Genomic DNA, 26,315 nt, shown 5'->3' with positions numbered 1-26,315 from the left:
CACCATGGTGGGAGATGAGGGGTGGCAACCATGTAGTGTGAGGGGCTGCCTTGGGGATAGATGAGGGGCAGCTGTGGGGTGTGAGGGGTGGCCATGACTGCTTTTGAGGCCAAGGGAAGGTGACAGGCGTCACCTCCCTCTGAGGAGCAGGGCTGAGGTGCCCCTGACACCACCCACCGGCTCCTTCCCCCAGAGCAGCTGGCACCCGCTGGCCGTGGGGGTCCTGCCCATCACCCGCCCTGCTCCTCTCCCCCAGCTGCCACCTCCTGACCCCCAGGCCCGGAGCAGTGGCAGGCTTCGGCACCGGGCCAAGCATCGCCGGGCCGACCAGCTGCCCAGGGGGGGCTCCACCACAGTCTTTGCAGACCAAGCTGTCTCCTAACGTGCGTGAGATCGCGGAGTGAGGGATTTCGTAGGCATCTGCCCTCATCTGCATATGTAATAACTCGCTTTTCATGGTAACAGGTATTGAGGTGACTTAGAAACCCGAGTCTGAGGAGCTTGGGAGGGAACTTAGGAGCATTGCTGGAAGGAGAAGGATTTGGCTCCCGTTTGGGTGCTTTGGAGAAGGTACTTTATTTTTACTGGACAAAATACATCAGTACATGTTGTTAAACACTAGAGACCTAATACAGACGAGGCAGGTTTAATTTTTTATACGACGAGTGGATGATAACCCCTTCCTCTCGCAACAATTTACCTTGGACAAATGTAGTAGAATCCCAGCTGCGTTGTGTGTGTTAGCTGGTGGTAAAAATACACATTTTTTTTTAAGCTGGCAACAGGCCCAGCGTTTCTCTCCGCTAGCTGACACACATTAAAACAAATCGCCTTGCCTGTACCGAGGTTTTAAAGGTGATTGCTCCAGAAGGGCTGGCAGTGAGTGGCCCGTCTGGCAGAGAGAAGGGACATCGTGCTTTTTGTCCTGGGGGGTATGAATTGGTGTTTGGTATTTGGGGGGGGTCCCGTGTAAAGCCCGAAGGCGTTGTGTTGGCCGCTGCATTTGTACATCAGAATGTGCTATAAAGGGACAAGCAGCAAAAGTGGGAATTTTTGTCACGGGGAACGCAGAAGCCGAGGGTTTGAGGGGGGAAATTCAGTGCCCAAAACCAAAATAAACCCTGAAAGGCGCGTGGCTGGCGTTAATTTCATTCTCCGTTATTGCTAAACAGGCTCGGTGAGACGGGCGAAGCTGCTCCGGCGGAAGAAAAACCATCGAGGCTTGCGTGCGGTTGTGCCAGTGAGGACTCGAGTTGGGATCATCACCACGTCCCCTCAAAATTAACAGAAATTAGCGGTAGGGAAGTAGAAACCGAGCGGCTCCAGCTGCGGGGCTGGGACGCTCCGAGGTGTCTGTGCATCGGCGGGGGGAGAAGGACGGGGGGGTGACGGGGAGCCCCGGCCCTTGGGCAGGGGGGCGTGGGGAGAGCCCCGGCCCTGTGAAGGCGAAAAGCACCGATGGATAAAACTTAAAATAATATATATATGTATAAAAAAAGAAGTGTCTTTCAGGCGAATACAGCTTAGTAAGCAACAAGCGCGCTGCCAGCCGCCACGCCTGTCCTCTCCCCCCGCTCGCCCGGCCCCGGCGCTTGGGTAAACAGCGGAGCCCCGGGGGCTGCGGGGAGCTCCGGGGGCTGCGGGGGGGGGAGCCCGGGGCCCCCCTGCCCGCTCGGAGGGAAGAGCCGGGAGGGGACGGAGGGAAGCGGCCGCCTTCCCCCCGCGCTGGGAGCGGCGGCATCCCCCTGGCCGGGCCGGCGGGAGCGGCGGGGCCGGGGCCGGGTGGCGGGGGCGTGCATTTAAAGGGAGCCGCGGAGCCAATGCGCAGGAAGGGGCCGAGCATGTGGGGAGGTTGTTTACACCAGCCCGGCCCCGGGAGCTTTAACCCGGCCGGCGGCGAGGCGAGGCGCGGAGCGGGGCTCCCCGGACGCCGTGAGTAGCGGGGCGGCGGCGCCGGGCATCCCGCGCCCGGCCTCGCTTCATCTCTCTCTCTCTCCTTCCCGGCCGGCATCGCCGGGGGAAAAAAAAAAAGCTAAAAAAAAAAAAAATATTAATAAAAAAACCGCGGGAGCGGCGGTTCCCGCCCGGCCGGGCCGCGCCTCCCCCGGCCCCGGCTCCTCCCCGCCCCGCCCGGCGGGGCTCCAGCCCGGGGCCGCCGCGTACGTGAGCCGGCCGCGGCGGGGACGGGGATTTCAAAACAAGCTGCGGCGGGGGAGGAGGAGGAGGAGGAGGAGGGTGGGGGAAGGCGGGAGCCGCGCCGGAGGTAAGCGCCGAGCCGCGCCGGGCCCGCTCCCCCGCCGTCCCCATCCCGGGGGGTTACCGGCTCTGCCCGCCCCCCCCCTTCCAGCCGCTTTCGGGTCTTCGCCGTGCACCCCCTCCCCGAGTCCTGCCCGCTCCCCCCCGGGGCCTGCCCGGTGCGTGCCCCCCCTTTTCCCGGTGCATGCACCCTCCTGCCGGGTGTCCGCGCCCCCCCGCCCGGTGCACACCCCTCCCGGTGCATGCACACACCCCCCCGCCCGTTGCAAGGCTCGCCCCCTCCTTCCCGTGCATGTCCCGCCCAACCGGGGCCTGTGCCCGGTGCATGTCCCCCTCCCTCCCGGTGCATGCCCCGCCCCCCGGCTTGCCCGGTACATGGGTGTCCCCCCCCTCCCCTTCCCCATGAACGTCTCCCGCCCGTCGCAGCCCGGCCCCGCGCACACGTGCCCTGCCCGGTGCCACCCTCCGCGGCAGGCCCGGGCACACGCCGCCTCCTCCTCCTCCTCCCCTGCCTCCGGCCCTGCCATCTTCCCCACGTGCCCTGCCTGCCCCACGGCCCTGCACACGCGTGCATACACGCATGTACATGCACACACGAGTGTATATGCACACATGTAAACACATGTACATGCACACATGCATGTATATGCACGCATGTACACACGCATGTTGTCTCCTGCCGCACGCCGGTCTCCGTGCCTGCACGGTGCCTTCAAGTCACGCTCCGCCAGCACCGCTCCCACGAAGAAGCAAACTCCCGCGCTTTCCTTCCTGGCTGCCCTCGCCACCGGCACGCACCGGCCCGCCGATGCCCGGGGAAGTCGCTCTGCCTGCGCCGTCATCCCTGCCTGTGCTGGAAAACGCAGTTTTTAGGCAGGCGGGGGTTCTCCAAAAGCGTTTTCCTCCGGAATCACCCAGCAGTGGCAAACGCTGACGCGGGTGTAATGGCGGGACGCGGGTTGGGGAGCCCTTCCCGGCGCTGCTGGCGGGGGTACGCTGCAGCCCTGCGGTGACACGTCCGCGGGCGGCACCCGAGCGGCGAGCGCTGAGGCAGGATTAGGAGGAAACTCTTCGGGAAGGCGCCTGGTTTGTGTTGTTGTCCGTTGAGAGTTAGGTCGCGGGTGGGTTTGGCTCCGTCCTGGGGTCAGTAGATCCTTGTTGCTGCTTTTTTTTTTTTCATAAAGGCACAAACTTTGCAATCCGCTCCGTGCGGGGATCTTGTTTCCCGGTCACGTGCGCCGATGGGCGCGGGGCCGGAGTGCGGTTTGTAGAGGGCTGCGAGGCGTTTTGGGATGAGAAGAGGTTTTTTTGGAAATGGTGGGCTGGGAGAGGAGATGAAAACTGAGGTTTGTTATCAGTTATTGCAGCGTTTAGGGTCTCTTATAGGGTGGAGTTTGCAGTCTGGGTTGCTGCTCTGTGGCGTGGTGGTCTGTGGCAGGAGTTAGGCTGGGTTTGAGGGAACCTACCAGCATTTATTCCTAAAAAAATGGGGTGTGCTGCAATTGCACGTTCTCTGGGGAGGGGATCTGTGCCAGTGGTCCTGGTTTACGCAGCCCCGTGGGCACAGGAGCTGCCTTTCTCCCGGCAAACCCCAGCCAAGCAGCAGCCGGGGTGAGCGACAGGGCACCCTCCCCGCTTTGCCACGTCCCCCCGACCTTCCCCGCTTGCTAAACGAAGCGTTCCTCGTTTGCCAAACGAGGTGCCCGCTTTCCCACAACCTTCACTCTGCCGGCAGCAGCGGCACCGCCGGTAGGCAACGAGGGCTGACGTTTTTCCCCCGGCAAGAGCTGCAAAAACGCCGTCCAAAATACACGCCCGGCATTGAAGCAAGAAATAATTTGGGATCTGTGCCGGCTCTGACCCCTGCGGCGCGTGATTGCTAACAGCTGGGAGGGCTCGCGGCGGCACCGCGGCCTCCCAGCTCCGCCTGCGCCGCTGACGCCCTCCCAGCTCTTGCTCCTCTTCTTGCTTTGTGTTTTGGGGGCACGGGGGTGTGGATTTTTCCGGCGTTGGCGTGTCACCCTCTGCTATTGCGCCGAGCGCCGAAATGGGATCCGACGTTCAAAGGTCTGCTGGAAGCAGATGGGGCTCCGAAAACTGGCTTTTTGGGAGGGTTTTCCTTCCCCCGGTTGCAAGCGCGCCTCTCTCCTCCTTCCCCGCCCCTGGATCGGAGCGGGAAGGAAAGGGAAGGCGAAACGAAACCCCGAAGGAAATGAGAAGCAGCCTCCCACCTTCGGCGCTGCCCTCCCCGCACCTGGCCGCTGGCCAAGCGCTGCCTTGAAACCGGCGTGCGCCGAGGCGGCGGAGATCCGGCACCGTTTTCTACGCGGCGGTGGCACCGACGTCGCCGCATCGACTCCCTGAGAGCCCTTGGAGGGGCAGTTCCCAAACCCGGGCGCCTGAGATATCTGAGAGCGAGGTTTTAAGGTGATGTGGGAGGAAATGTGTGGTGGTTCATTCCTGCAGTGAGGTGGAGGGGCTGTGCCGCAGCTTCGCTCTGGGATTTGAGGCAAAGTGCCGTGTGCCCCCCAAAACCCTTTCGGTCTCCTTTTGGCCAGGTCGCTTGTGTTCATTAGAAAACATGTTGCACTGTGGAAAAAAAGACAGAGCGGGCTCCGGAGCATCCCCCGGTGGTGTCCATACGCTGCAGAATCCGAAGGGTTCCTCAGGCAGGGCAAGACGAGAGGGAAGCCGGGGCAGCGGCTTTGCTCGGCCGGCTGCCGCGGCCTCTTTGATCCTGCTCCAGAGGGACGGCGGCGAAGTCCCCGTGTGCTGCGGGACGGGCAGCCCTGGCACGAGGTGCTCTCCCTGGCACGCCTCTATCCATTTCACACGCTCTCCCGCTCTTCCTCCGCTATTCTTTATGGCTCCTTAATAGCTGTTAATTTTCTACTTGGGGACGGCCGGGTTTCGGGGGAGGACAAAGCAAGCTGAGCACGTACGGTTATTCATAAAACCGCTTGTAAATCTTGGGCGTTATTCATAAAACCGCTTGTAAATCTTGGGCGTCCTTTGAAGCGGGACGTGGTTTGGAGTAACCCTTCCCGGGACGGTCGGAGGTCGAGAGGAGCAGCGATCTCCCCTCCCCTTCCCTTCCTCGGGAAACTTTTCTCATCCGAGATAGCGTGCAAGACAGCGCTGCGTAAATCACAAGTCAAAAAAATATATATATATGAGATCTGCTGTTAAAATGCTGCTGCTTCAGGCCGGAGAACCGAGCATCTGTGGCAGCGACCTGCGTGAGGAGGGGAGGGTCTGGGTGCAAGCGCCTGGCGGCTCGGGGTTAATCCTCCCTCTTGCTCAAGCAGCAGCTCCTCAGACTCGACTCTCCGCGGCCCAGGGGAGGTTCAGGTTGGATATTAGGAAGAATTTCTTCTCAGCAAGGGTCATTAGCCATTGGAAGGGGCTGCCCAGGGAGGTGGTGGAGTCACCATCTCTGGAGGGGTTTAAGAAAAGCCTGGACATGGCACTTAGTGCCCTGGTCTAGTTGCCATGGTGGTGTCAGGGCAATGGTTGGACTCGATGATCCCAGAGGGCTCTTCCAACCTCATTGATTCTGTGATTCTGTGTGATTCTGTGCTCCACCCCAGACACCCAACGAACACCCACAGCCCCTGGCTGGCCGGGTGACGCTCGCTGACAAGTGCAGGCAGGGTGACAACGGTGGCAGATTTGTTGGTGGCGCGAAAGCACGTGGCTTTTTGGGTGCACCCCGAGACACAGGGCTGCACCAAGCCTCTTGCCTCCGCACCCCAGGTGCCGTCACCCTTCAGCCTCGCCGCACTGTGCATCCTCGCTTCCCGCGCTCCTCCGAGAGGGTGTTGCAGCAGAGGAGGGTGGGACAGAGGAGGACAGTGAAGTTGTCAGATCTGTCAGGGCTGGGTGCATCGTCCTTCCCTGTGCCTGGGTGTCCCTTGCTTTTGAGGAAACCTGTAAACACTTATTTCTTTTAAAACAGCAGTAAAATCTACAAACCCAAAGAAAGGAGCCAGGCAAGCTGGATAGGCTTGCTAGCAGAGCCACACCAGCAGGAGGAAAACCGATGTCAGAGGAAAGGGAAGCTATTTGGGGGGCAAAAATAGGTTAAAGATAGTTACAGAGAAACAGTTTAGGGTAAAAATGCTCCAAATTCTTCCTTTTCTAACAAAGCAGGGCAGGAGGATGCTCCCGTTGGAGAGCATCCATTCTCCCAGCTTGGAGAAACCTTTCCCAAAAGCATGAGAGCTCCTGAAAAGGGGAACGTTTGGGTTCAGGTTGGGAAGAGGCGCTGGCTTTCGCTGCCAGAGAGCTTTCCTCCTCTGCCGGGGCGCGGGCAGGGGAGTTGCAGACTGCGCTGGGCAGGGGCCCAAGTCTGGAGGTCAAGGTTGAAGAGCACCGACGGCGGGTTTCAGCGTGACGGGCAGGAATAGCCGCGGTGGCCTCGGGAGCGTGTGCCAGTGGCAGCTTGAGAGGGCAACGTGGGCTCCAAGGGCTGCGTCCGTGGGGTTTCCTTTGGGCTGGCTCATCCCTTTTTTTTTCCAGAGGGGTTTAGAAATGACAGTGAAGAGCCTGCAGGGTGGGGGGAGCTCAGGCATGCTGCTGTCCCCATGTCCCCGAGGTGTCTCAGCGCCTGGGGGCTGAGCCCCTGAGCAAGTACCTGGGGGTGCTGGAGCAGCAGAGAGCTGCTTTCTCGGCTCCCAGGGTGGTGGTGGGGGGAAGACACCAGTTGAACGTCACGGTCCCGCACCAGAGGTAACATCCCCATGTCTTTCTGTCCCGCAGCGTGTCCAAGATGGCAAGCGTACTCTCCAGGCGCCTGGGGAAGCGTTCCCTGCTAGGTACCCGCGTCTCTGCCCCCGGCGCCTTGGCCGAGGGGGTGCTGGTGGCCACCCAGCTCCCCGGCTTGCAGAGCGACCTCAGCCAGGCGTCTGCCCACGTGGCGCCGCGAGAGGACGGATCCTGCGCGCCGTCGGCAGAGGAGAGCAGCCAGGCCCCCGCGTTCCCCAGCCCCGGCCACCAGCAGCTCCACGCCGGGCAGCAAGTACGTAAGGAGGCTCTCGGTGTCTTTGGCTGGTGGGATGCGCTCCGGTGGGTGGCTCTGGGGGGGAATCAGACTCCTGGGCCTCTCCTAACATGAGGTGCATTGGGGATCTGTAATTACCAGGAGTCGTTAATGGGTGATTGTGTTAGTGCACTTGGCCCTGGCTGTGCCTGGTGGGTTTGGACCATACTGGCTCAAGCGGAGATCCATCTCCTCCAGGAGATGTCTGCAATCCTAGCCACAAGTGGGTCTCCAGAGAAGACAGTAACGAGACGTGACACTTCCCTTGAGTGTTCTCCAACTGTCTGAGGCTCAGGGAGATGGTTCCTGTACATTTAGTGACTTCCAGTGGACTTCTCTTCCATTAGCTTGTCCTCATAACCCACGCTAACATCTGAAGGCGAGTGGCCAGGAGACCCCCAGCTTAGCCACGGTGGCAATGGGCCTTGTGGCTCAGGCCTCAGAGCTCAGTCCACAGCAGCTTTTTGCCGCAGGGTTGAGGGTCGATGGTGTGGACGTATATGGTGAAGAAGCTCATAGGGAAGGGCGAGGTGCGATGGCTTGTCCAGAAAGGACACCTAGTCCTGCTGGACCCTGCCATGCCTTGTGCCCTGGGCTCATGATGCTTAGGAGGGTCGTGCCTTGGCTGGGATGCTGCCCCAGTTGTTTTCTCCTACGTGCTCCACCGTGGAGGATTTTTACTTGATTGCTTTGCTGCTGGGAACAGGATAAAACCAGTGATGAGGTGCCTTCATCTCCCAGCAACAGCTGGGACCTGTGCTGGTGGCTGTGCAAAGCTGAAGGAGATGTTGGCTCCTCGTGCCGTGCGTAGTCTGGAGGACAGCCAGCGTGGTTCATGGGGAAGCCTTGCTCCTTGTTTTCAGAAAGCGGGGTCAGGGTCTTCTGTGTCCTGATCCTTGCACTGATCCCCTTAACCCTGGTCCTGCCGTGGGTGGCTTTTTCCACCGTGGTGTTTCTGACAGAGGTCCAACCTGAGATGGTCTCGCAGGCTTCTCCCCAGTCAGGGTGTGGGTGCACGTGTCCATCCCGTATCTGCTTCTTGGTACGACACCCGTGGCGCTTCCATAAAGAGATGTTCCTCTTCCTATAAATAGCTGGAGACACGTGTAGCGTCTTTTGACACAGATAATTTCCATTAACAGAAATAGGCTCATGGGTGGTAGTGGTGGAAAACTGCCCGTCAGGAGGAGTTTGGGACTCTAAAGGAGGAGGTGAGCTTGCACATCTCCTTCCCCTGCCCAAAGGAGCTGGGACTGGAGGAGTCGAGGTGTGAATTCAGAATCACTTCACCCAGGAAACCTCCGTTCCCCCATCCTCCTCCAACTTTGAATCCTTTTATCTACATACTTTGCCAGGGTGTACAATAATTGTGGGAGTCCGTGCAGCAGGATGGCGTGAGAACAAAGCCAAAGCAGACAAACTGATTGGAGAAAAGTCCACCCAAAGTCACGATGCTCAGTGAGGCGGCTGATACCAGCTCAGGAAATCCCTCAGCTTGGGATTGCTGGGGTCGGGGAGCTTGTGCCTGGGAAGAGCAGATCTCTTGGTGGTGGGGTTGGGATGAACCCTGGCCACCCCTTTGGTTTGCTGTGACAGCAGTCTGAAGTCCAAGCCCTTCAGGACAGGCTCTGTCCTAAAGCCCTCTGTGGCCCCCCCTCCGCTGTGGGAGGAGGGGGGGATCCTGTGGCCGGCCAAGGCTTGTGCAGGACGTCCCCTGGGAGCAGCGGGGCACCCACAAACCACCTCGTGCTGTTTCCAGGTCCTCGTCACCTACAACGGGCAGGAGTGCGCCGGCCTCGTGGAGCAGCACAACCCGCTGAGCGACAAGGTGAAGGTGCTGCTGCCGGAGCAGGGCTTGCAGGCGTGCTGGAGGGTGCAGGACGTGCGGCCGGCCGCGCTCCCGTCCCCTGCCCTGCCCACGAGCGGTGGTCCCGGCCCTGCCGAGGTGCTCCAGCGATCCGTGTCCAGCAATATCGACGTACCCAAGAGGTTCGTGCCTTTGGCTGCTGGTATCTCAGGCAGGAGAGGGGCTCTTGGCGGCTCTGGCGGTGCTTGCACTTGGTTTTACACCAACGGAGAGAGGGGTGGTGCTGGGGATATATCTGCCTTCCCTGTGTGGGATTATCTGGAGGATGGTTAAATATAGGATTAAGGGGATTTTAATTTTTTTTCCTTCAAATGGGGAGAAAACATCCTTCCAATGACTTAAAAATGACTCAGAGTTTATGGAGGGAGGTGGGGGGGGGAACCTGTGCTGCTGCTGCGGGTTGTGCTGCCCTTTGGGTGCCCGGTGACTCCCTGGGTTGTACCCGGGCTGCTTCTCTGCTTTTTGCTCCGTGCGTTTCACATCTCTCCCTTCACGGTGCAGGAAGGCCGACACTGCTGTGGAGATGGACGAGATGGTGGCAGCCATGGTGCTGACGAGCCTCTCCTGCAGCCCCGTGGTGCAGAGCCCTCCCGCGAGTGAGAGCGGCATCCCCCGTGAGTGTGCATTTAAAATATTCATGTATATTTGTTAAAAAAAACAACAATATCTGAAACAAAAGATGTGGAGAAATGTGCTGCGCCCTTTGGATCTTAGTGCCAGGGCTCTTGCTCGCTGCAGAGGTGCTGAAAAGCTGCCAGGTCAGGGACCGTGCTGGGCTGGAGGTGGCCAGGGAGCAGCACCAGGGTCGCGGTGGAGCCCATGGGTGCTGACGCTGGATGGGGCTGAGCAAGCCAGGACACCCCTGGCAGCGTGGTGGGGGTGACCCCGCTCTCCGCAGCCGTCCCGGGGGGCCGGGGAGCCCCCGCGCAGGAGTCCCAGGCTGGGGAGCACCGCTCGGTCGCTCCTTTTTTTAGAGGCAGTTTCATTCCCGAGGAGTCAAATGCAGCCGGAGGGATAAAAATAGCTGCCGGGAGCCGTGGGAAATGTGCGTGCCCCGGCGCTGGCTGCTCGCCGTGTGCTGGCCATGCCCGCGGGACTGCGCTGATGCCAAGAGGATGGGGAGGGGGGAAAAAAGGGATAAACGACCAATAATTGGGAGCTGGCGCTGAGCAGAGGTGCAAAAGGCTTCACCTTGCCAAGTTTTTTAAAAAAAATAAATAAATAGAGGCAAACTCTTCCTGTGGGTTATCTGCGCCCCGAGGGGGGTCGGTTGGCCCCAAGCTGATGGCGGCAGCGTGTGTCCCCTCCCCGCAGCCTCCCGGGTGGCGTGTGATCCCTGGAAGGAGAGCGGTGACGTCTCAGACAGCGGCAGCAGCACCACCAGCGGGCACTGGAGCGGGGGCAGCGACATCTCCACCCCTTCGCCCCCCCACCCCGCAGGCAGCCCCAAGTACTCCAGCGAGGCCCTGAGCTCCCCTCAGGCGGACGATGGCTTCGAGACCGACTCCGACCCCTTTCTCCTCGACGAACCCGCCCCGCGCAAGAGAAAGGTACTGCTGCCGTGGCAGGGGGAGGGTCCCAGCGCTGGCGGGGTGGCTCGAGGTGAGCTGGCGTCCCGTGGAGGGGACACTGCCACTGGGCAGGGGGTGACACGGGCCATCTCTCTGCCAGAACTCGGTGAAGGTGATGTACAAGTGCCTGTGGCCGAACTGCGGCAAGGTCCTGCGCTCCATCGTCGGCATCAAGCGGCACGTCAAGACCCAGCACCTTGGGTAAGGCGAAGATTTCATGTCCTCAGTCCCTGCCCGGCCACTGTGTAATTTGTAATTCCTGCAGTGAATATCCCCAGTATCGGAGATACTGGCCTCTGTGCACTGAGCGTGGCAGTTCTCAGCCAAGTGGTCCATGTCACCAAAGCCACCGAAGCCACTGAAGTGGTCCATGTCACCCACTCCACCTTCAGGGAGCCCAGGGCTTTCTGGGGGGCACGGGAGCCCCATTTGGGCTTTGGGACTGCCCAGCTCGGGTGTGCGCTTCGCACCGGGGGGAGCTCAGGTGACACGCAAGCCCTGGGCTCCCAAAAAGCACCGGCCCAGCTGGGTTTCGCGAGGGCTGGCAGCCTGCAAGCCGTGCCTGTGGCAGCTGGCTCGAGCTCAGCCGTCGGGGCTGGCACAGGCACCCACCTGCCTGCCCGGTGGTGGCCGCCCCTTTGGCTTTGCTTTGTCCTGATCTCCCGTGAATCCCCTCCCAAATACAAAGTGGTGAGGGGTGGGGAATCAGCTTTGCTGTGCTCTCCTCCTGCGACCCCATTGCACTTCCCACCCCAACCTCAGTTTTCTCGTGCTTTTGTCCACATTTTCCAGTGTATATTTTTCTCCTCCTCCCTTGCAAACGTGAATGCTCTGGGAAAGGGGAGGACAGAAGGGCCGCTGTGCAGTGGGCAGCGCTGGACTGCCATCCAGTGCCGGATAAACGCACGAGGGAAATCATCAAAAAGCCTTCAGAGGCTGTTTCCTGCTGGGTGAACCACAGGGCTTCGGTCACAGCTCGATTAAAAACGAGCAGGGGATTTTCAGTGGTGCCTGGTCAATGTGCCAGCGTTTTTAAAGGCCCTGGAAGAGGTTTTGATCTTCCTTGGAAGCATGAAGTGCTGCTGCAGAGGCAGTGGCTGTTGCTGGTCGCAGCTGACGTGATGGCGAGATCGCTCTGCCCTGTGGAAGCCGGGGGCCACTCACCTCGATGGAAACGGGGCCGCCTTTTCACCACCGTCCCCCTTTCCTCCCCGGCAGGGATGGCGCAGACTCCGACCAGCGGAAGCGGGAGGAGGATTTCTACTACACCGAAGTGCAGGTGAAGGAAGAGCCGGCGCCGGAGGCGGCCACTGCCACCAGCCCTACATCCGCGTCCGCCCCCATCATCATCCAGCAAGCCCTGGCGAAGCCGGAGGCGCTGCTGGTGGAGCAGCCGGCGCTGGAGCCCGCCCTGGCCAGCAGCGCCCTGAGCCAGTCTGCCCCCAGCTCCTTCTGGCACATCCAGGCTGATCACGCCTACCAGGTGAGCTGATGGCATCTCCTGGTGACGGGTCACCTCCCGAAATCTTGCTGAGGGCAGGTCGTGATCCTGTTTGCTCTGCAAGTCCCCGCTGCGGCAGGGACGTTTCATTGCCACCCCCGCAGCACGGAGGGGCTTTGGTGTGTAGAGCCATCCCCTGCCTGGCTGCCCTTCAGCCCTTGAGCAACCGCCTTCGTTAACTCCTGGTTAAGGGGCTTGTGTGCTTCTGCCACGGCGTTCCCCGGGCTGGTGGGGAGCTGCCGGCCTCCGCTCCCCTGCAATTACCCCGGGCTGGTATGCAACACGCCCTTCTGCCGGCAGATAACGCGGGGCTGGAATGCAGCCGTGCTGGATCCTGCACGTCGCCGCTGCACGCTCGCCAGGGCACGGGCTTTTTGAGGCACAGGCAACCTGAGGACCCGGAGTGGTGGCCTTGTGGGCACCCTGGGCCTGTGGCCCTTGTCCCAGGGGCTGCTTGAGAGCTGAGTGCTGTTCTGGAGCTGTAAGCTAGTGCAGGGACATGTAAAAGCAGAAAGCCTGTGTAAATAGGTGCAAAAACACACGTATAGACCAGGGTGGTGCACGTGGTTCGATATTGCGACCGAAAGCAGTTGCAGGAGTGAAGAAGCTGCTGTGCCCCAGCGAAGGATCCCTGTTAGTGGGATCCGGCACTGGAGGAGAGGTGGCATGAGGATTTCCATCCCAGTGCTCCCAGTTTGTGGGTACTCCAGGCTGGTCTTCTCAGGGAGGTGAACGCCTGTGGGGACAGTGTGTGGGAATGGGGGGCCCCCGGGGCTAATGCTGACCCTCTTTTCCCCCACAGGCTTTGCCCTCGATCCAAATTCCAGTGTCCCCCCACATCTTCACCAGCATCAGCTGGGCCACTGCCACCTCGACTCTCCCGTCCCTGTCACCGGTGAGTCCTGCCAGCGTTTCCCCCTCATCCTTTTGGGGTGCAGGGTTGGGCTGGCAGCTAAGGGGACCTCGTCTCTGCTTTCTCACTCCCAACTTTAAACATCCAGATTTGTGGGCTGGGGGCACCCATGTCTCCTGCTGCCCCGTCACAGCGCCCAGGGGCTGCACGGGAGGGGGACCGCGTCGTCCCGCGTGCCCTTTGACACCCGGTTCCCCGCAGGTGCGGAGCCGGTCGCTCAGCTTCAGCGAACCGCAGCCACCGACGCCGATGCTCAAGTCCCACCTGATCGTCGCCTCGCCGCCCAGGGTGTCCATCGGCACCAGGTGAGGGTCCCGCCGGCCGGAGGGGAGCAGAGGTGGTGCCCATCAGCAAAACGGGTGCCCTCCTGCATCTCCACAAAGATGCAGCAGAATGATGCATCTCAGTGGAGAATGATGTGGAGAAGGGATTGAGAGCAGCCCTGAGGAGAAGGACTTGGGGGTGATGGGTGACGAGAAGCTCACCATGAGCCGTCAACGAGCGCTGGCAGCCCAGAAAGCCACCCGTGTCCTGGGCTGCATCCCCAGCAGCGTGGCCAGTAGGGCGAGGGAGGGGATTCTGCCCCTCTGCTCCGCTCTCGGGAGACCCCCCTGCAGTGCTGTGTCCAGCTCTGGGGCCCCAACAGAAGAAGGACACGGAGCTGTTGGAGCGAGTCCAGAGGAGGCCACGGAGATGCTCAGAGGGCTGGAGCCCCTCTGCTCTGGAGACAGGCTGAGAGAGTTGGGGCTGTTCAGCCTGGAGAAGAGAAGGCTCCAGGGAGACCTTCTAGCACCTTCCAGTACCTGAAGGGGCTACAGGAAAGCGGGAGAGGGGCTTTTGACAAGGGCATGGAGTGACAGGACGAGGGGGAACGGTTTGAAACTGCAAGAGGGGAGATTGAGATGAGATGTGAGGAAGAAATTCTTTGCTGTGAGGGTGGTGAGACCCTGGCCCAGGTTGCCCAGAGCAGCTGTGGCTGCCCCCTCCCTGGCAGTGTTCAAGGCCAGGTTGGATGGGGCTTGGAGCAACCTGGTCTGGTGGAAGGTGTCCCTGCCCGTGGCAGGGGGTTGGAGCTGGATGGGCTTTAAGGTCCCTTCCAACCCAAACCAGTCTGTGATCCTGTGATGCTCAGCCATGGTTACGGGCCCTTCCCCTTAGCCACACGACCGAAATTCTGCGGTAAGTGGGTAAATGTTGTATCTTCTCTTCCCCCTTTGGCAGGAAAGTCCGCGGTGAAGCCAAGAAGTGCCGTAAGGTGTACGGCATCGAGCACCGGGACCAGTGGTGCACGGCCTGCCGGTGGAAAAAAGCCTGCCAGCGCTTCCTGGACTGAGCGCAGCACCGCGGTGCCGCGTCCCTCCCCTGCTCCTGCCCGCGGAGCACCGGAGTCCGTCACTGCTGCAACCAGGGACCTTGGAGGTACCTCCTGTCACCCCAGAAGACGCCTCCAGAGCTGCGTGTAAATTCCTCCTTCTGTATATTGTACATCTGCTGGGTTTGCTCTTTTTTTTTTAAAAAAAAAAGCCTTTTTCCACCTTTTTTTAAACCTGAAGAATATCTCCCTTTGTACGTAAAAGCTGAGGCTGGGAGGGAAGGAAGCCGATTCCTCGGGGTTCAGGAGTGATTGTAGGTGATCTGGGGACCAAAGAGCTTCCTGCATTTCCCAGATCAACCCTAAAATCTCCCGAACTGGCGCGGCGTGGCTGGGGTGAGGCGTTGAGGCGGCTTCCCCTGTCCTTTGACTACCTAGAAAGCGCAGATCCCTTGGATCCTCGAAGGGAGGGGATCGCTAGCACCGGTAGCTTTAAAAAAGAAAACGCTGGTGGGTTGCTGCAACAAGGCAGGAGCCGTTCTGGGGGCAGGAGTCGGAGGTTTCTCTCCCCACGTGGATGCGGTCGTGGCTCGTGTCGCGTCACACCGGGAGCTCGAGCCTCTGGTCGGTTCCTTTTTGGAGGCATTTGGGGGGAAAAATAACCCACCCAAAACATTTTAATCAGGAAAATGATGAGAATTTTTAAGGCAAAACCTGTTTTTCCTTCTCATTTTAGGCTTTGAAAGACTACGTTGTGGCCCTTGCTGTGTCTTTCGAAACTAGGCTGAGCAATTTTATTTTTTTTTATTTAACATTTCCACCAGTAAAGGCAGCTGGGAGGACTGGGAAGCCCCTTAGCATCCCCATATGGCCCCAGTTCAGCAAAACACCTCAGTATTTGCTTTTGGATCCCTGCTGGGAGTCACTTCTCTGACTTCCCTCCTTTAAAATACACATTTACCCACCCCGAATTGCCGCTGGTTTCCAGTCGCTGTCCCGCTGTCCCACCTCCACCAGCAGCTCTGGCGAGGCGTTGCCTTTCTCCCCTCGCTGGGGAGAATCCGGTGGGATTTGTAGTATTTTTCTTGCTGCGTTTTTGATAATCACGGGCCGAGAGCAATCCTTGAGCCCGGGGTGGTTTTAAGGACCCCGCGTTGAGACTCAGCTTCCCTTATAAAAGCGAATCGAGCGACTGGGAGAGCCCGATATCGCTCCCGGCTCGCCGCGAGCCCCGTTGTTGAAGGGGTCGGGTGGGCAGGCGAAGCAGGTTGAGATCCACAAGTTACATATTTCCGGTGCTTGTTGATGTGTTTGGGTATTTTTTTATTGTTTGTAATTTTGTACATATAACCAGAACAGCGTCCTGCAACCTCATCTCCTCCCCGGTATCCATGTGGCTGCTGGAAAGCAGGAGCAAAGCTCCCCGGCAGGATGCGACCCCGCGGGGTTACATCCCCAGGTGGGTCTGGGCTTAAATCCAGGGGGGAGAGAAAAGCTTTTGCTCCTTGAGCACTGCTCGCTCAGGCTCCCGTCCCCTCTGGCACGTGGTTTTGGGGACAAAACGTCGGGAAAAGCCTTTTCCTCTCCCGCCGGCGTCTTTGCAGCTCCCCAGGTTGAGCGTTTTATTGCAAGAACGACTTTCCAGAGCGCCGTGCGGGTTGGTGCTCTGCAGCCGCAGCCCTGGTGACGATTAACTGCGTGGTGGGGTTGTTGCACTACTCAAAAATCAGTATTTTTTTAATCTTAAAAAAAGCCCCCACGGCTTTGCTGCTGTCTGACCTCCAGCGTTTGAGCGGCTGAGGCGGCAGTATCCATCCTGCCGGGGTGCAGGGAGGTTTTTGGTGATGCTGGTGGCTCTCCTGTGCCCACACGTCGCCTCGCTGTGTTTTTATTTTTCAAATATTTTTTAAAAATGACTCTCGAAGCGGCGCCCAGAGCACAGAAGGAAAAAACCAACCAAAACGGGTGAATTTGTGCTTTCCTCAGACCTTGTGCCTTTGCCCCCCAACAACTCGGAGAGACCCAGGCGGGACGGGAGGTTTTTCTTCTCGCTTTTTAGGCCCTTTCTGCCCCAATTAGCGTTGGATCTGCACCAGCACTGCCCGGACACGACTCGACTCCCAACAAAATCACTCAGGAAAAGTCAAACCAAGCCATCCAGGGGCGGAACTGGGGTGCAGCATCACCCCAGCTCATCACAACTCGGCCACCCCCGGCCCTTCCCAGCGCAGATCAGGTTTTTCACTGGCGGGAGCTCAGGTGTCCGAAAAATAAAGCAAAAATAACTTTATGCTTTTTTTTTATTATTATTATTATTATTTTTTAAAGGCAGCACCTCCTGCCCCCCGCAGCCACAGCACTTACCCCCGCCACAGGGGGAATATTTGACACCGGTGGTGGTTCACTGGAGGGGTGGGGGGTGCGTACGGCTTCGTTGCCGAGAGCTTTTGCGGTACAGACTTCACCAAACAAAACTCTCCTTACGCTCGTGGCTCTTTTCTCTTGTTTTTTTATTTCAAACGGAGCCACCGGTGCAGGGTTGGTTGGTTTGTTTGGGTTTTTTTCCTTCTGGTTTGGGAGTATTTTGGAATTTTTACACTTTAAAAAAAAAAATCCTATTTTTACGAAGCTTCCACCACGTCTTATCAGGTTGGTTGGCGCTGGATATATCGTGATTTTTTGGTCCTTTCCCTATTATTTCCCTTCCTTATTATTTTTTAACTCGCTCCCAACCGTTGGACTTTTTCCTCCCGACCCTTGAGTCTCGCTGCTCTCAAGAAAACTCCTCTTCAACCCCAACCCCGTGTAACCCCAACCTGTAAATCCACCTCGGAGGGTTTCCCCTCCTCCTGCCTGTCTCCTGGCGCGTGTATATGTATGTATATAGGAACCTCTTAATTGGGCACTAATTAATTGGAGGCTGCTCCCCCCTCTCCAGCCCCCCTGTCCACTGCTTTAGTGCACGGTGACCCCACGTTGTCACTCGGTGCCATCGGTGGGAAACGTCGTGGAGGTGTCACGGGGGGGTGGAGGAGTGGGGAAGGGGGTCGGGGACGCTTGTCACCGCGGTCGTGCCCCCGTGGGGCCACCGGGGACGCCGCCGTATCGAGTGCGTTTTCTGTCTTGTTGGAGCTTTTCTCAGCTGTCTTCCAAGTATTATTTTTATTGTTTAAAAAAAAAAAAGGAAAAAAAAAAGATAAAAAGAAAATAAAAATGTGAAATGTTAATTTTTACAGCAGCCATATGAGATATATTTTATAAGAAATAAAAAGAAAAGTTGCCTGGTAGCTCGCTGGCTCTGCCTTGTCCTTGTAGCCGCTGTCACGGGGGCGCCTCCCCGGCCCCAAGGACCCCCCGTGTCCCCTCGGGGACCCCGGTGCGGGGCGGGGGACACTTTCTGCTGCCTCTTGTGGCTGTTCTCCCTCCACCCAGAGACGTTTCCACCTCAGAGCCCCTTGGCACAACCATTTCTGGCACCACTAGATAGCGGTGTCTGCCCGGCGCTGGGAGCCGCGACGGCTCCATCGCAGCACACGCTGCTTCCTTTTATTTTTTGCTGGTTTTTCCCCCAAAAAACCCAGATCCATCAAGTTTTTAACCTGGGAGCTGCAGGGAGGGGTTGATTTGTGCTAAAGCTGTCGGGTTTTTATGGGTGTCTTGCCGTGGGGGACTCCTGCGGCCCGGAGCAGATCGTCGGGCTGAGAAAGTTGCCTTTTGAGGCAAAAAAAATGGATAATTTTATAATTGGATAATTTTAGAATTCTTTTTATGCGTATTGAGGTGAAAGAGGAACTAGAAAAGGGGAAAAAAAAAGGAGCTGGAGCACGGAGGGGGCTGAATGAGGACGTGGAGGGGAGCGATGCCCCCCCTGCGTGGGAAAGGAGGAGGGGGGGGAAATCTGCTATTAAAAATTGCATCCCAGGAGCCCCAAATTGCTGCAATTCCTCCCATTTCCGTGGGGCCGGGGCCGTGCGGTCAAAGCAAACCCTCCCCCCCCCCGAAGTCTTCCCCCCATTAATGTTTTAGTTAATTTAATTTAAACCCAACCCCCGGTTCTTCCTTGTTGGGGGGCTGTGGGCGCTGGAGCATCTGTTATCCCTATGGAAAAGGGCGATGGAGCCGGGCAGAAATTCCCCTTCTCTCTCTTAAACCCTAAAATCCCCTTTTTTCCCCCCAAATAACGCCTTGATCCATCCCATTTTTGGCTGAGGTGCAACAGGCCTGACCCCCCCCTCCACCACAGCTCTACAAAAGCCCCTGCAAGGGGGGATTTTCCATCATCCCGCTGTGAAAATGATGCAAATTTACCAAAATCTCCCTTTTTTCCCCCCTAAACCCAGCTGAGAGGGGGGGTTCGATCCCAGGGCTGGAGGGGGGGCAGCTCTGCAAGCGTTGACCCAAGTGACGGTCGCCAGTCGCAATAATATCGTAGAAACAGTAAACTAATTTATTAATCCTTTTGCTATGTACAAGTTTAATGGAGAAATCTTTGTATGAAACAATTAAAAAGAACAAGATCTTGGAATTATTATTTTTTTCTTTTTTTTCCATTGGGATTATTATCTTAGTATTATTATTTTCTTTTTATTTTTTACAAACAGAGACCCCGGGCGAAGTCGCTCCTGGGATACGCTTTTTTTTTGGGGTAGCAAATTAGGAAGGAGAAGAAACCAGCTCCGATTATTCCTCGTGGGGAAAAAAAACCCCACCCTCATCCCAGCGTGGGGACTGGGACACGAGGAGGGGACGCAACGAAAACACGGGCGTGGGTTGTATCGCCGAGCGAAAAAGTCAACCCCGGAGGCTTTACGTTAAGGAAAACACTTTAAAAAGGGCAAAAAATAATTAAAAAGGGGAAAAATAATTGAAAAAAAAAAGGAAAAAATATGAAATAAATGTTTCCAGGTGGTTTCTGGGCGCTGGGGTGGGAGCCGCTCCCCGCTGTGGAGGTTGTTGGGTTGGGTACGTGGGGATGGAGCCATGGTGGGACGTGACCCCATGGTGGGATGTGACCCCATGGTGGGACGTGACTCCATGGTGGGACGTGACCCCACGGTGGGACGCGACCCCTCGGCATCCACCATCCGAAAAGCTGGAGGTAAATCCCGTGGGAAGCCAAAACCCCCGGCCGGGGGATGCCGAGCGCGGCCAGGGAAGGCCCTGGGAGTGTGGGGTGGGGGCTGATTTTCTCCTGGATCCGCGGTGGCTTGTTCACAGTGGCCAACCCAAAAAAAAAAACCAAAAAAAAATCCAATATTTTCTCAAAAAATCCCCTTTTTTCCTTCTTTTATTTAAATTTCCGCCCGCTCCCCCACAGTCTTTTCCCACCCTCCCCGTGGCATCTCGCTCCCGTCGCCGGCGGAGGCCGAAATTCGTCGGGTCCTGGTTTAAATCTGCCTTTAGTGAGTGAAGAGCAAAGTGAATTCTGAACGCGTGTGCGAGTCTGAAGCGCTTTGGGGTCCGTCAGAGAGAGGATGGAGGCTGCTGGGGCGGACAGGAGCAGGGTTAATTTTGCCTGTGCCTGGCGGAAGGTGCTGGGATGCGGTGCCGGAACGCTATAAAAAAAAAATAAAAATAAAAAAAAATAGAGAAAAGAAAGAAAAAAAAAATAAAAGAAAATAAAGAGAAAAAAAAAAAGAAGGAATAAAAAAAAAAAGGGGAAAAAAAAAGCAGCTGAGCCGAGAGCGGAGGGAGCGGGGGGCTCTCTCCCGGGGGCTGCGGGGTCGGGGAGCATCCCCTAAATTAGGGTGATGCCACCCAGGGGAGAAAAAAAGGAAAAAGAATTAAAAAAAAGGGGGAAAAAATAATTAAATTCTCCCAAATTGTAAATTTGGCAGGAGGGTGTGGGGCTGGGTAGTCTCGGCAGCTGCAGGGGGCTGGGGGCTCCGAGCATCCCGGCGTGGAGCTGGTGGTGGGGAGGGGGATGCTGGTCCCCGGGGAGGGGCAGCGTGGGGTTTGGCAATGTGAAGTCGGGAGGAATTATTTAATTTCTAGAAAGGAAAGGGTTCTGCTTGATTTTAATTTATTCTAATTTATTTTTAAATTTTAAATTTTCTTTTATTTTTTTTAATTTTTAAAATTTTTTAATTTTTTATTTTTTTAATTTTATTTTTTTTTAATTTTATTTTTTATTATTTTTTAATTTTTAATTTTTTTTTTCCTGCTTTTTGGGGGGACTGAACCATCCTTCAGACCTATTTGGTGTCGAGGACAAAACCCATCCTCCCTGGGAGGGGGGGAGCAGCTGGCACAGGCCCTTTCCCCACGCACCCTCCGGATGCCGACGTGCCGCCCTCCCCGCTCTCCAATTTGGCATATTTTTTTTTTTCAAGCCATTTCCAATTTTTATTTTATTTTTGGCCCCCTTTTTTTTTTTCAATTTGCACCTATGGACATGCGGTGTGGAGGGGGTAGAGGGCTGACATTTTTTTGGCCGTGGCGGAGCTGGCCGGGCGGCGCAGGGTCTCCGTTAGATCTCGTTGTGCTCGCCGATGCCGCCGGCCGTGTCGTACTCACTGGAGCGGGGCGACATGCCCAGGTACTGCTTCAGGAACTCGCTAAACCTCTTCTGGTTGTTCCACTTCCTCGCCGACTTGCGGACCCCGATGAAGCCCCCGTATCGCTTCTGCACCCCCCTGGCCGTCGGCGCCGGCCACGAGCCGCGCGTCCCCCGCGGGAAACCGCCGTGACGTCGGGAAATGTCCTCGGGTGGCTGCGGGAAGGCGCCCGGCGCCGCTTCGAAGCCTTCGTCTTCTTGGCGTCGCCGCAGCAGGTCGCCCGCCGCCGCGTCGTGCCAGGGATCGCCGGCGTCCTGGAGGTCGCGGGGCCGCGGGGTGGCTCGGCTGGCAGCGGCGCACAGCTCCCAGGTGGCCCGCGGCACGGCTTCGCCTTCGCACTCCAGGATGCAGATCTGAGTGGGAGACACGGGGATGGGGGTCAGGTGGGTTTGGGTCACCCCCGGAGTGTGGGACACCGGGCAGCGCCGGGTGGTGTACCCCAAATGGCAAGTGCTCGGGCATCCCCCCCGCTTCCAGCCCGTCCAACGATGCAACGCGTTGGAAGACGCCCATGGAAAGGTGCTGGCAGCTCATCAGCCCTTTGCTGGCGTCATGAGGTGAGGTGTCCCCTCCCAAAACCTGTTCCCAGAGGTGGTGGAGATGCTGGAGAGCCATGGCAGCTCCTCAGCATCCCTCTCCCAACTGTCTCTGGACACGCTCCACACTTCCTTGTTGGTTGGTAACCTTAGTGCAGTCTACAACTACCTGAAGGGAGGTTGTAGCTCAGTGGGAGTCGGCCTCTTCTCCCGGGCAACCAGCGATAGGACAAGAGGACACAGCCTCAAGCTTGGCCAGGGGAGGTTCAGGTTGGACATTAGGAAGCATTTCTTCTCAGCAAGGGTCATTAGCCATTGGAAGGGGCTGCCCAGGGAGGTGGTGGAGTCACCATCTCTGGAGGGGTTTAAGAAAAGCCTGGCCATGGCACTTAGTGCCCTGGTCTAGTTGCCATGGTGGTGTCAGGGCAATGGTTGGACTCGATGATCCCAGAGGGCTCTTCCAACCTCATTGATTCTGTGATTCCCTGTTGACATCCATGCTCTAATCCCACCACCCCATGCTCCGTGCTGCTGGGTCCTTCAGCCCAAAAAATCACTGTGTCACAAGACGGTGGAGGCAGGAAGGGACCTCTGGCATCTGCCCATGGCACGTCCTGGTGCCTGGGGTTGTTCCTCCCCAGGGGCAGGACTTTGCGCTTCTCCTTGTTGAACATCATGAAGTTCCTACCAGCCCATTTCTCCAGCCTGGCGAGGTTCCTCTGGATGGCAGCATGACCCTGTGTTCTGCCATCCACGCCTCCCAACTCTGCATCATCTGCTAATTGCTGAGGGTGCGTCTGCCACATTGTCCCAGTCATTAATGAAGATGTCAAGGTCCCCCAGGGTTCAGTCCACATCACTGCCCATTTATGTACCGTGTGCTTCAGCAGCTTGTCTATGAAGAGGTCACAGGAGACAATGTCAAAGCCTGATGAAAGTCAAGACAAGCTGCTTGTCTCACTGCAGAAAGCTATCATCAGGTTGGTCAAGCATGATTTCCCCTTCATAAATCCATGCTGGCTGCTCCCGATCACCTTCTTGTCCTTCATATGTTTGGAAATGCTTTGCAGGATGATGTGCTCCACCAACTCCCCAAGGACTGAGGTGAGGCCGACCAGCCCATAGCTTCATGCCTTCCTCAAAGACAGGTGTGACATCTGCCTCCTGCCAGTCCCCAGGAACCCACCTCAATCACCACGTCCCTTCAAAGGCCATCAAGGGCAGCCTCACCAAGAGGTGCCATCAGGCTTTCTCGGCACCCTTGGGTGCATCCCACCACGTTTGTGTCTCACCCCTTTCCAAGAGGCCTCATCCACCAAGGCAGGACACAGACCCAGCACCCCTGTGGGGTGATAGCCCCAAGGGAGCTGGTACCACCAAGACCAGCACCCAGGGGAAACCATCCAGGAGAAAATCATAGTAGAACCAAACTAAATAAATGCCCAAAGAAACCAGGGCTGGAGGGCCCAGAAGGGAAGGTTTGTCCTCCCTCGTGTTGAAGTGTCTCCATCCCAGCATTAACTTCGTGGTGGGCTCTATCAAATGCTTAACACCAGCTGGGGGACCCCCATGTTGAAGCATGTTGGCATGCCTCATTGCTACAGGCCATCTTCAAGACCAAAACCCTTGCAAAGACTCTCCTCACCACGGGTTCATTAACTTCGCCAAGTGGGAGGTGCTACAAATCCCAACATGGTATCTCAGGGCTGCAGCTGAAGCACGTGTCTGTGCAGCAGTTGGGTATTTCCACCCCCTGAGGGCAGCCAGGCTCTTCAGACAAAAAGAGAAAAGAAAAATAGTTGTCCCAAAGTGAGGTGGTGACAAAGGTCTTGTAGGCTGAAGCACCTGTGAGGGTCCTTGTGGAGACACCGAGGGCATCCTGTGCTGAGCCCAGATCCTGTCCTGGGACCTCCAAGGCTTTGGCAGGGTCTACGGCTGATGGACAGTGTCCTGACAGTGGCCCACATTGGCGATCACACGCAGGTAACAGCTCTGATGAGCACCAGCTAATAGGCTTCAGGAGGAATTACCCCAGGCGTTAGGCTGAGGACCATCAGTGGTCTTATCACCCATCCGCAAAGCAGCACCATGAATGTCCCAAGGTCCTCAGCCATCGTGCTGTGATCTTGACTCACATGGAAACGGCTTCTGCTCCCCGTGTTTTGGGAGTCCTCAGCGAGCACCAGCCAACACTCCTCCTCGTCCAGCGCTGAAACTACCTGGGGAGGCTCCTTCCGACCTTTGGTTGCCATTAATGTTGCCACCATGGCTTTGCACCATCCCTAGATGACTGTGGGGACCAGGACGTAGGTGATTCATCCACATCTTGAAGACTGGCTCCATCAGCTGGTCCCCGTCGTGCCCTGGCAGCTGTGATGACGGCGCAGGAGTGCCTGTGACTTCAGGGTATCTCCTATTTTTACCTCTGAAGGATGGATCAGCCACGTCGCTGATGTGACTTCCTTGGCTGTTGCTTTGGAAATGGTGGGAGGTTGTATCAAATCCCACCACGATGCTTCTTCCAGATGAAACTGAGCCTCCAAAGACCCCGAGTTCCTCTGCTCCTGGTTCAAACCCCTCTTGCTTCGAGATACAACCTTGCACAGGACCCATGAGCCACCAACCATCCCATCTCCTCTCCATCTTGCTGGCCAAGGAAGACAGAGCAAAATGCAGCTCCAGAAGCAGGACCAGGCTGGAAGGTGTGTGTGGGGGGGTGTCCCTGCAGAGACGCTGGTGCCTTCAGACTGCAAAACAGCATTTTGGGGCAAAACCAGGGAGATTGTGCCCCAAAACTTGGTAGCAGTGACATGGATTGCAGGAGGCTTGGGGTGGCACCAGGGTGGCTCCAGCATCTCCATGGAGCCCTGGAAGTCACTGGTCCCGCTGGTTTTGGGGGGACTTTTCCCAGCTCTGAGGGTTTCCCGAGCTGCTGGCTCCTTTGGGGTGGGCATCTCAACCCACCGTGATTTATCATCTCTAATAATATGATCTAATCTAATAATATGATCTAATCTAATGGCAGGAGGAGGCGATGGATGATCCCTCGGGGGCGGAGGGGAAAAGAAACGAGTAGGGGCTGGAAAAAAAAACCCCAAAATGCTCTTTAATGGCTCTTCCCATCCAGGGTTGGAGGCAAATCAAGAGGGCGAGAGGGCTGCGGGGTGCCCGGTGCTGGGTGCCCCGAAACGTGGTGGTTCGCCAGCCACCTGCAAAGCTGGTCCTGTCCTGCTGGGGCTCACAGAGGGATTTGGTGGCTCCTTGGAGGATGGGGTGGGGGACCAAGGGGGGCTGGGCTTGGTGTGGGGGGGGCAGCGATGCCACAAGCCATGGGGCAGGAAAGTTGGGGGAGCTCGGGGTCTTGGGACCCTCCTTGGGCCATCACAGCCTTGTCTCCGTCACTCCCAGCAGCTGGTTTGGGGTCTGCACCTTGGGACCATCTGGTCTGATGGTGTCCCAAGGAGGAAGGACAGTGATGGCAGGTGGCATCTTCCCTGACTGGCAGCCAAAGCCCCCCCTGACCCCAAACCCTGACCCTGCTGCAGGGATGAGGGTGCTCACCCAGCGTGGGGGGGATGCAGCTGGCACAGCACCCACGGGTGTTACCCCCACGGGTGCTGGGACAAGCCAGAAGGCAAGAGGGACTTACGAGGACGTCGAAGGTGTCGCGGTAGAGGTGGCGGTCGCAGTGCAGGCAGTCCCCCCGGCAGTCCCCCCGCGCCCGGGCGAAGAGGCAGAGCAGCAGCAGGTCCCAGAGCACGGCCCTCATGGCGGCACCGGCACCGGCAGCGGCTGCCGCGGGAGAGAGAAACCCCGTCAAGCTGGGACAGCACCGGCACCTGCACCGAAATGTGCCCGTTCTCAGCCCTCCTTCCCACACGCACGTTCCCAGCCAAAATGATCCTCCTGGGAAAGGAGCCCGGCTGCCTCCCCAGCCCTAAAACAGATCCAACGTGTCCTGGCTTAATTTTTTCCGGGCTATCTCATGGCACAAGTCCCAGCCGGGGCTTATTTTAGCAGGTGGACGTGGCGGGGCAGCACGTCCCCAGCTGTCCCCTGAGTGGGACGCTCCTTATCTGAGCATGGCCGGAGCAGGGTGAGGATGTCCCTCTCCGATTTCCCCTCCTGGCTGTTTTTGGGGTGGTGCCAAGCCTGTCCCTATCTCAGGAGGGTTCAGCCATCGCTGAGGCAGGGATTGCCGGGATCTGAGCCCACCCAGTTCCCAAAGAACCCCCCGTGTCCCACCCGGCTTTGTTGATATCGGATTAAGTGACATGACCAAGGTCATGCGCTTCCCTCCCAGTTCCTGGAGATTTAGCCCGACACATCCCCATGGCCACCTGCAAACGGGAGGGTTGGTCCTCCTGACCCCCCCCTCGCCCTCATCCCATTGGGAAAAGGGATGTGACATCCCCGTGGTCCCTGGGAGCGGGTCCTGGTGCTGCACAGGGTCGGGTTTATGAGCCAGCGAGTGGATGAGGTGGAGGTGATGGAGAGGAGCAGGATGGGGACGTGGAGGTTGGTGCAACCCTTGGTGGCACTGAGGTCCCTCCGAAATTTCTTCTCAGCAAGGGTCATTAGCCATTGGAAGGGGCTGCCCAGGGAGGTGATGGAGTCACCATCTCTGGAGGTGTTTAAGAAAAGACGGGACATGGCACTTAGTGCCCTGGTCTAGTTGGCATGGTGGTGTCAGGGCAATGGTTGGACTCGATGATCCCAGAGGGCTCTGCCAACCTGACTGATTCTGTGATTCTGTGATTC

At 57.6% G+C, this 26,315-nt stretch overlaps 2 protein-coding genes across 5 annotated transcripts; one reads left to right on the top strand and one right to left on the bottom strand.

Moving 5' to 3' along the window:
- Positions 1-473: 473 nt before the first annotated feature.
- Positions 474-16,750, top strand: ZNF395 (zinc finger protein 395). Of its 3 annotated transcripts, XM_068413392.1 has the most exons (11): positions 474-570; positions 1,173-1,297; positions 7,018-7,276; positions 9,057-9,286; positions 9,666-9,778; positions 10,479-10,714; positions 10,836-10,936; positions 11,954-12,218; positions 13,039-13,131; positions 13,351-13,454; positions 14,371-16,750. In XM_068413392.1, the coding sequence occupies exons 3-11, from the start codon at positions 7,028-7,030 to the stop codon at positions 14,480-14,482; spliced, it is 1,503 nt and encodes a 500-aa protein (XP_068269493.1). In that variant the 5' UTR covers positions 474-570; positions 1,173-1,297; positions 7,018-7,027; the 3' UTR covers positions 14,483-16,750. The 3 variants fall into 3 exon arrangements, with proteins under 3 accessions (XP_068269493.1, XP_068269502.1, XP_068269509.1); XM_068413401.1 differs by lacking the exons at positions 474-570; positions 1,173-1,297 and adding an exon at positions 1,891-1,932; XM_068413408.1 differs by lacking the exons at positions 474-570; positions 1,173-1,297 and adding an exon at positions 2,215-2,263.
- A 2,235-nt stretch (positions 16,751-18,985) lies between these two features.
- PNOC (prepronociceptin) lies at positions 18,986-25,389 on the bottom strand. 2 transcript variants are annotated; one of them, XM_068410266.1, is made up of 3 exons: positions 25,204-25,389; positions 20,978-21,371; positions 18,986-20,016 (listed from the first exon to the last, which is right to left on the bottom strand). In XM_068410266.1, the coding sequence occupies exons 1-3, from the start codon at positions 25,321-25,323 to the stop codon at positions 19,967-19,969; spliced, it is 564 nt and encodes a 187-aa protein (XP_068266367.1). In that variant the 5' UTR covers positions 25,324-25,389; the 3' UTR covers positions 18,986-19,966. The 2 variants fall into 2 exon arrangements, with proteins under 2 accessions (XP_068266367.1, XP_068266375.1); XM_068410274.1 differs by lacking the exon at positions 18,986-20,016 and having other exon boundaries at positions 20,627-21,371.
- Between the last annotated feature and the right edge of the window lie 926 nt (positions 25,390-26,315).

The sequence above is a fragment of the Nyctibius grandis genome, chromosome 1 (assembly GCF_013368605.1).
Source record: "Nyctibius grandis isolate bNycGra1 chromosome 1, bNycGra1.pri, whole genome shotgun sequence".
NCBI classification, from domain to species: domain Eukaryota; kingdom Metazoa; phylum Chordata; class Aves; order Nyctibiiformes; family Nyctibiidae; genus Nyctibius; species Nyctibius grandis.
This window is presented reverse-complemented; position numbering and strand designations above follow the sequence as displayed.

What these genes read in the sequence shown, in the direction of transcription:
- ZNF395 (XM_068413392.1), top strand. Translation starts at nt 7,028, where the DNA reads ATGGCAAGCGTACTCTCCAGGCGCCTGGGGAAGCGTTCCCTGCTAGGT. An exon ending in AGCTCCACGCCGGGCAGCAA is followed by an intron (nt 7,277 to 9,056) that starts GTACGTAAGGAG and finishes TGCTGTTTCCAG; the next exon opens with GTCCTCGTCACCTACAACGG. An exon ending in GAGTGAGAGCGGCATCCCCC is followed by an intron (nt 9,779 to 10,478) that starts GTGAGTGTGCAT and finishes CCCTCCCCGCAG; the next exon opens with CCTCCCGGGTGGCGTGTGAT.
- PNOC (XM_068410266.1), bottom strand. Translation starts at nt 25,323, where the DNA reads ATGAGGGCCGTGCTCTGGGACCTGCTGCTGCTCTGCCTCTTCGCCCGG. An exon ending in GCGACACCTTCGACGTCCTC is followed by an intron (nt 21,372 to 25,203) that starts GTAAGTCCCTCT and finishes TCTCCCACTCAG; the next exon opens with ATCTGCATCCTGGAGTGCGA. An exon ending in GGGCATGTCGCCCCGCTCCA is followed by an intron (nt 20,017 to 20,977) that starts GTGAGTACGACA and finishes TTTTTTTTATAG; the next exon opens with CGTTCCGGCACCGCATCCCA.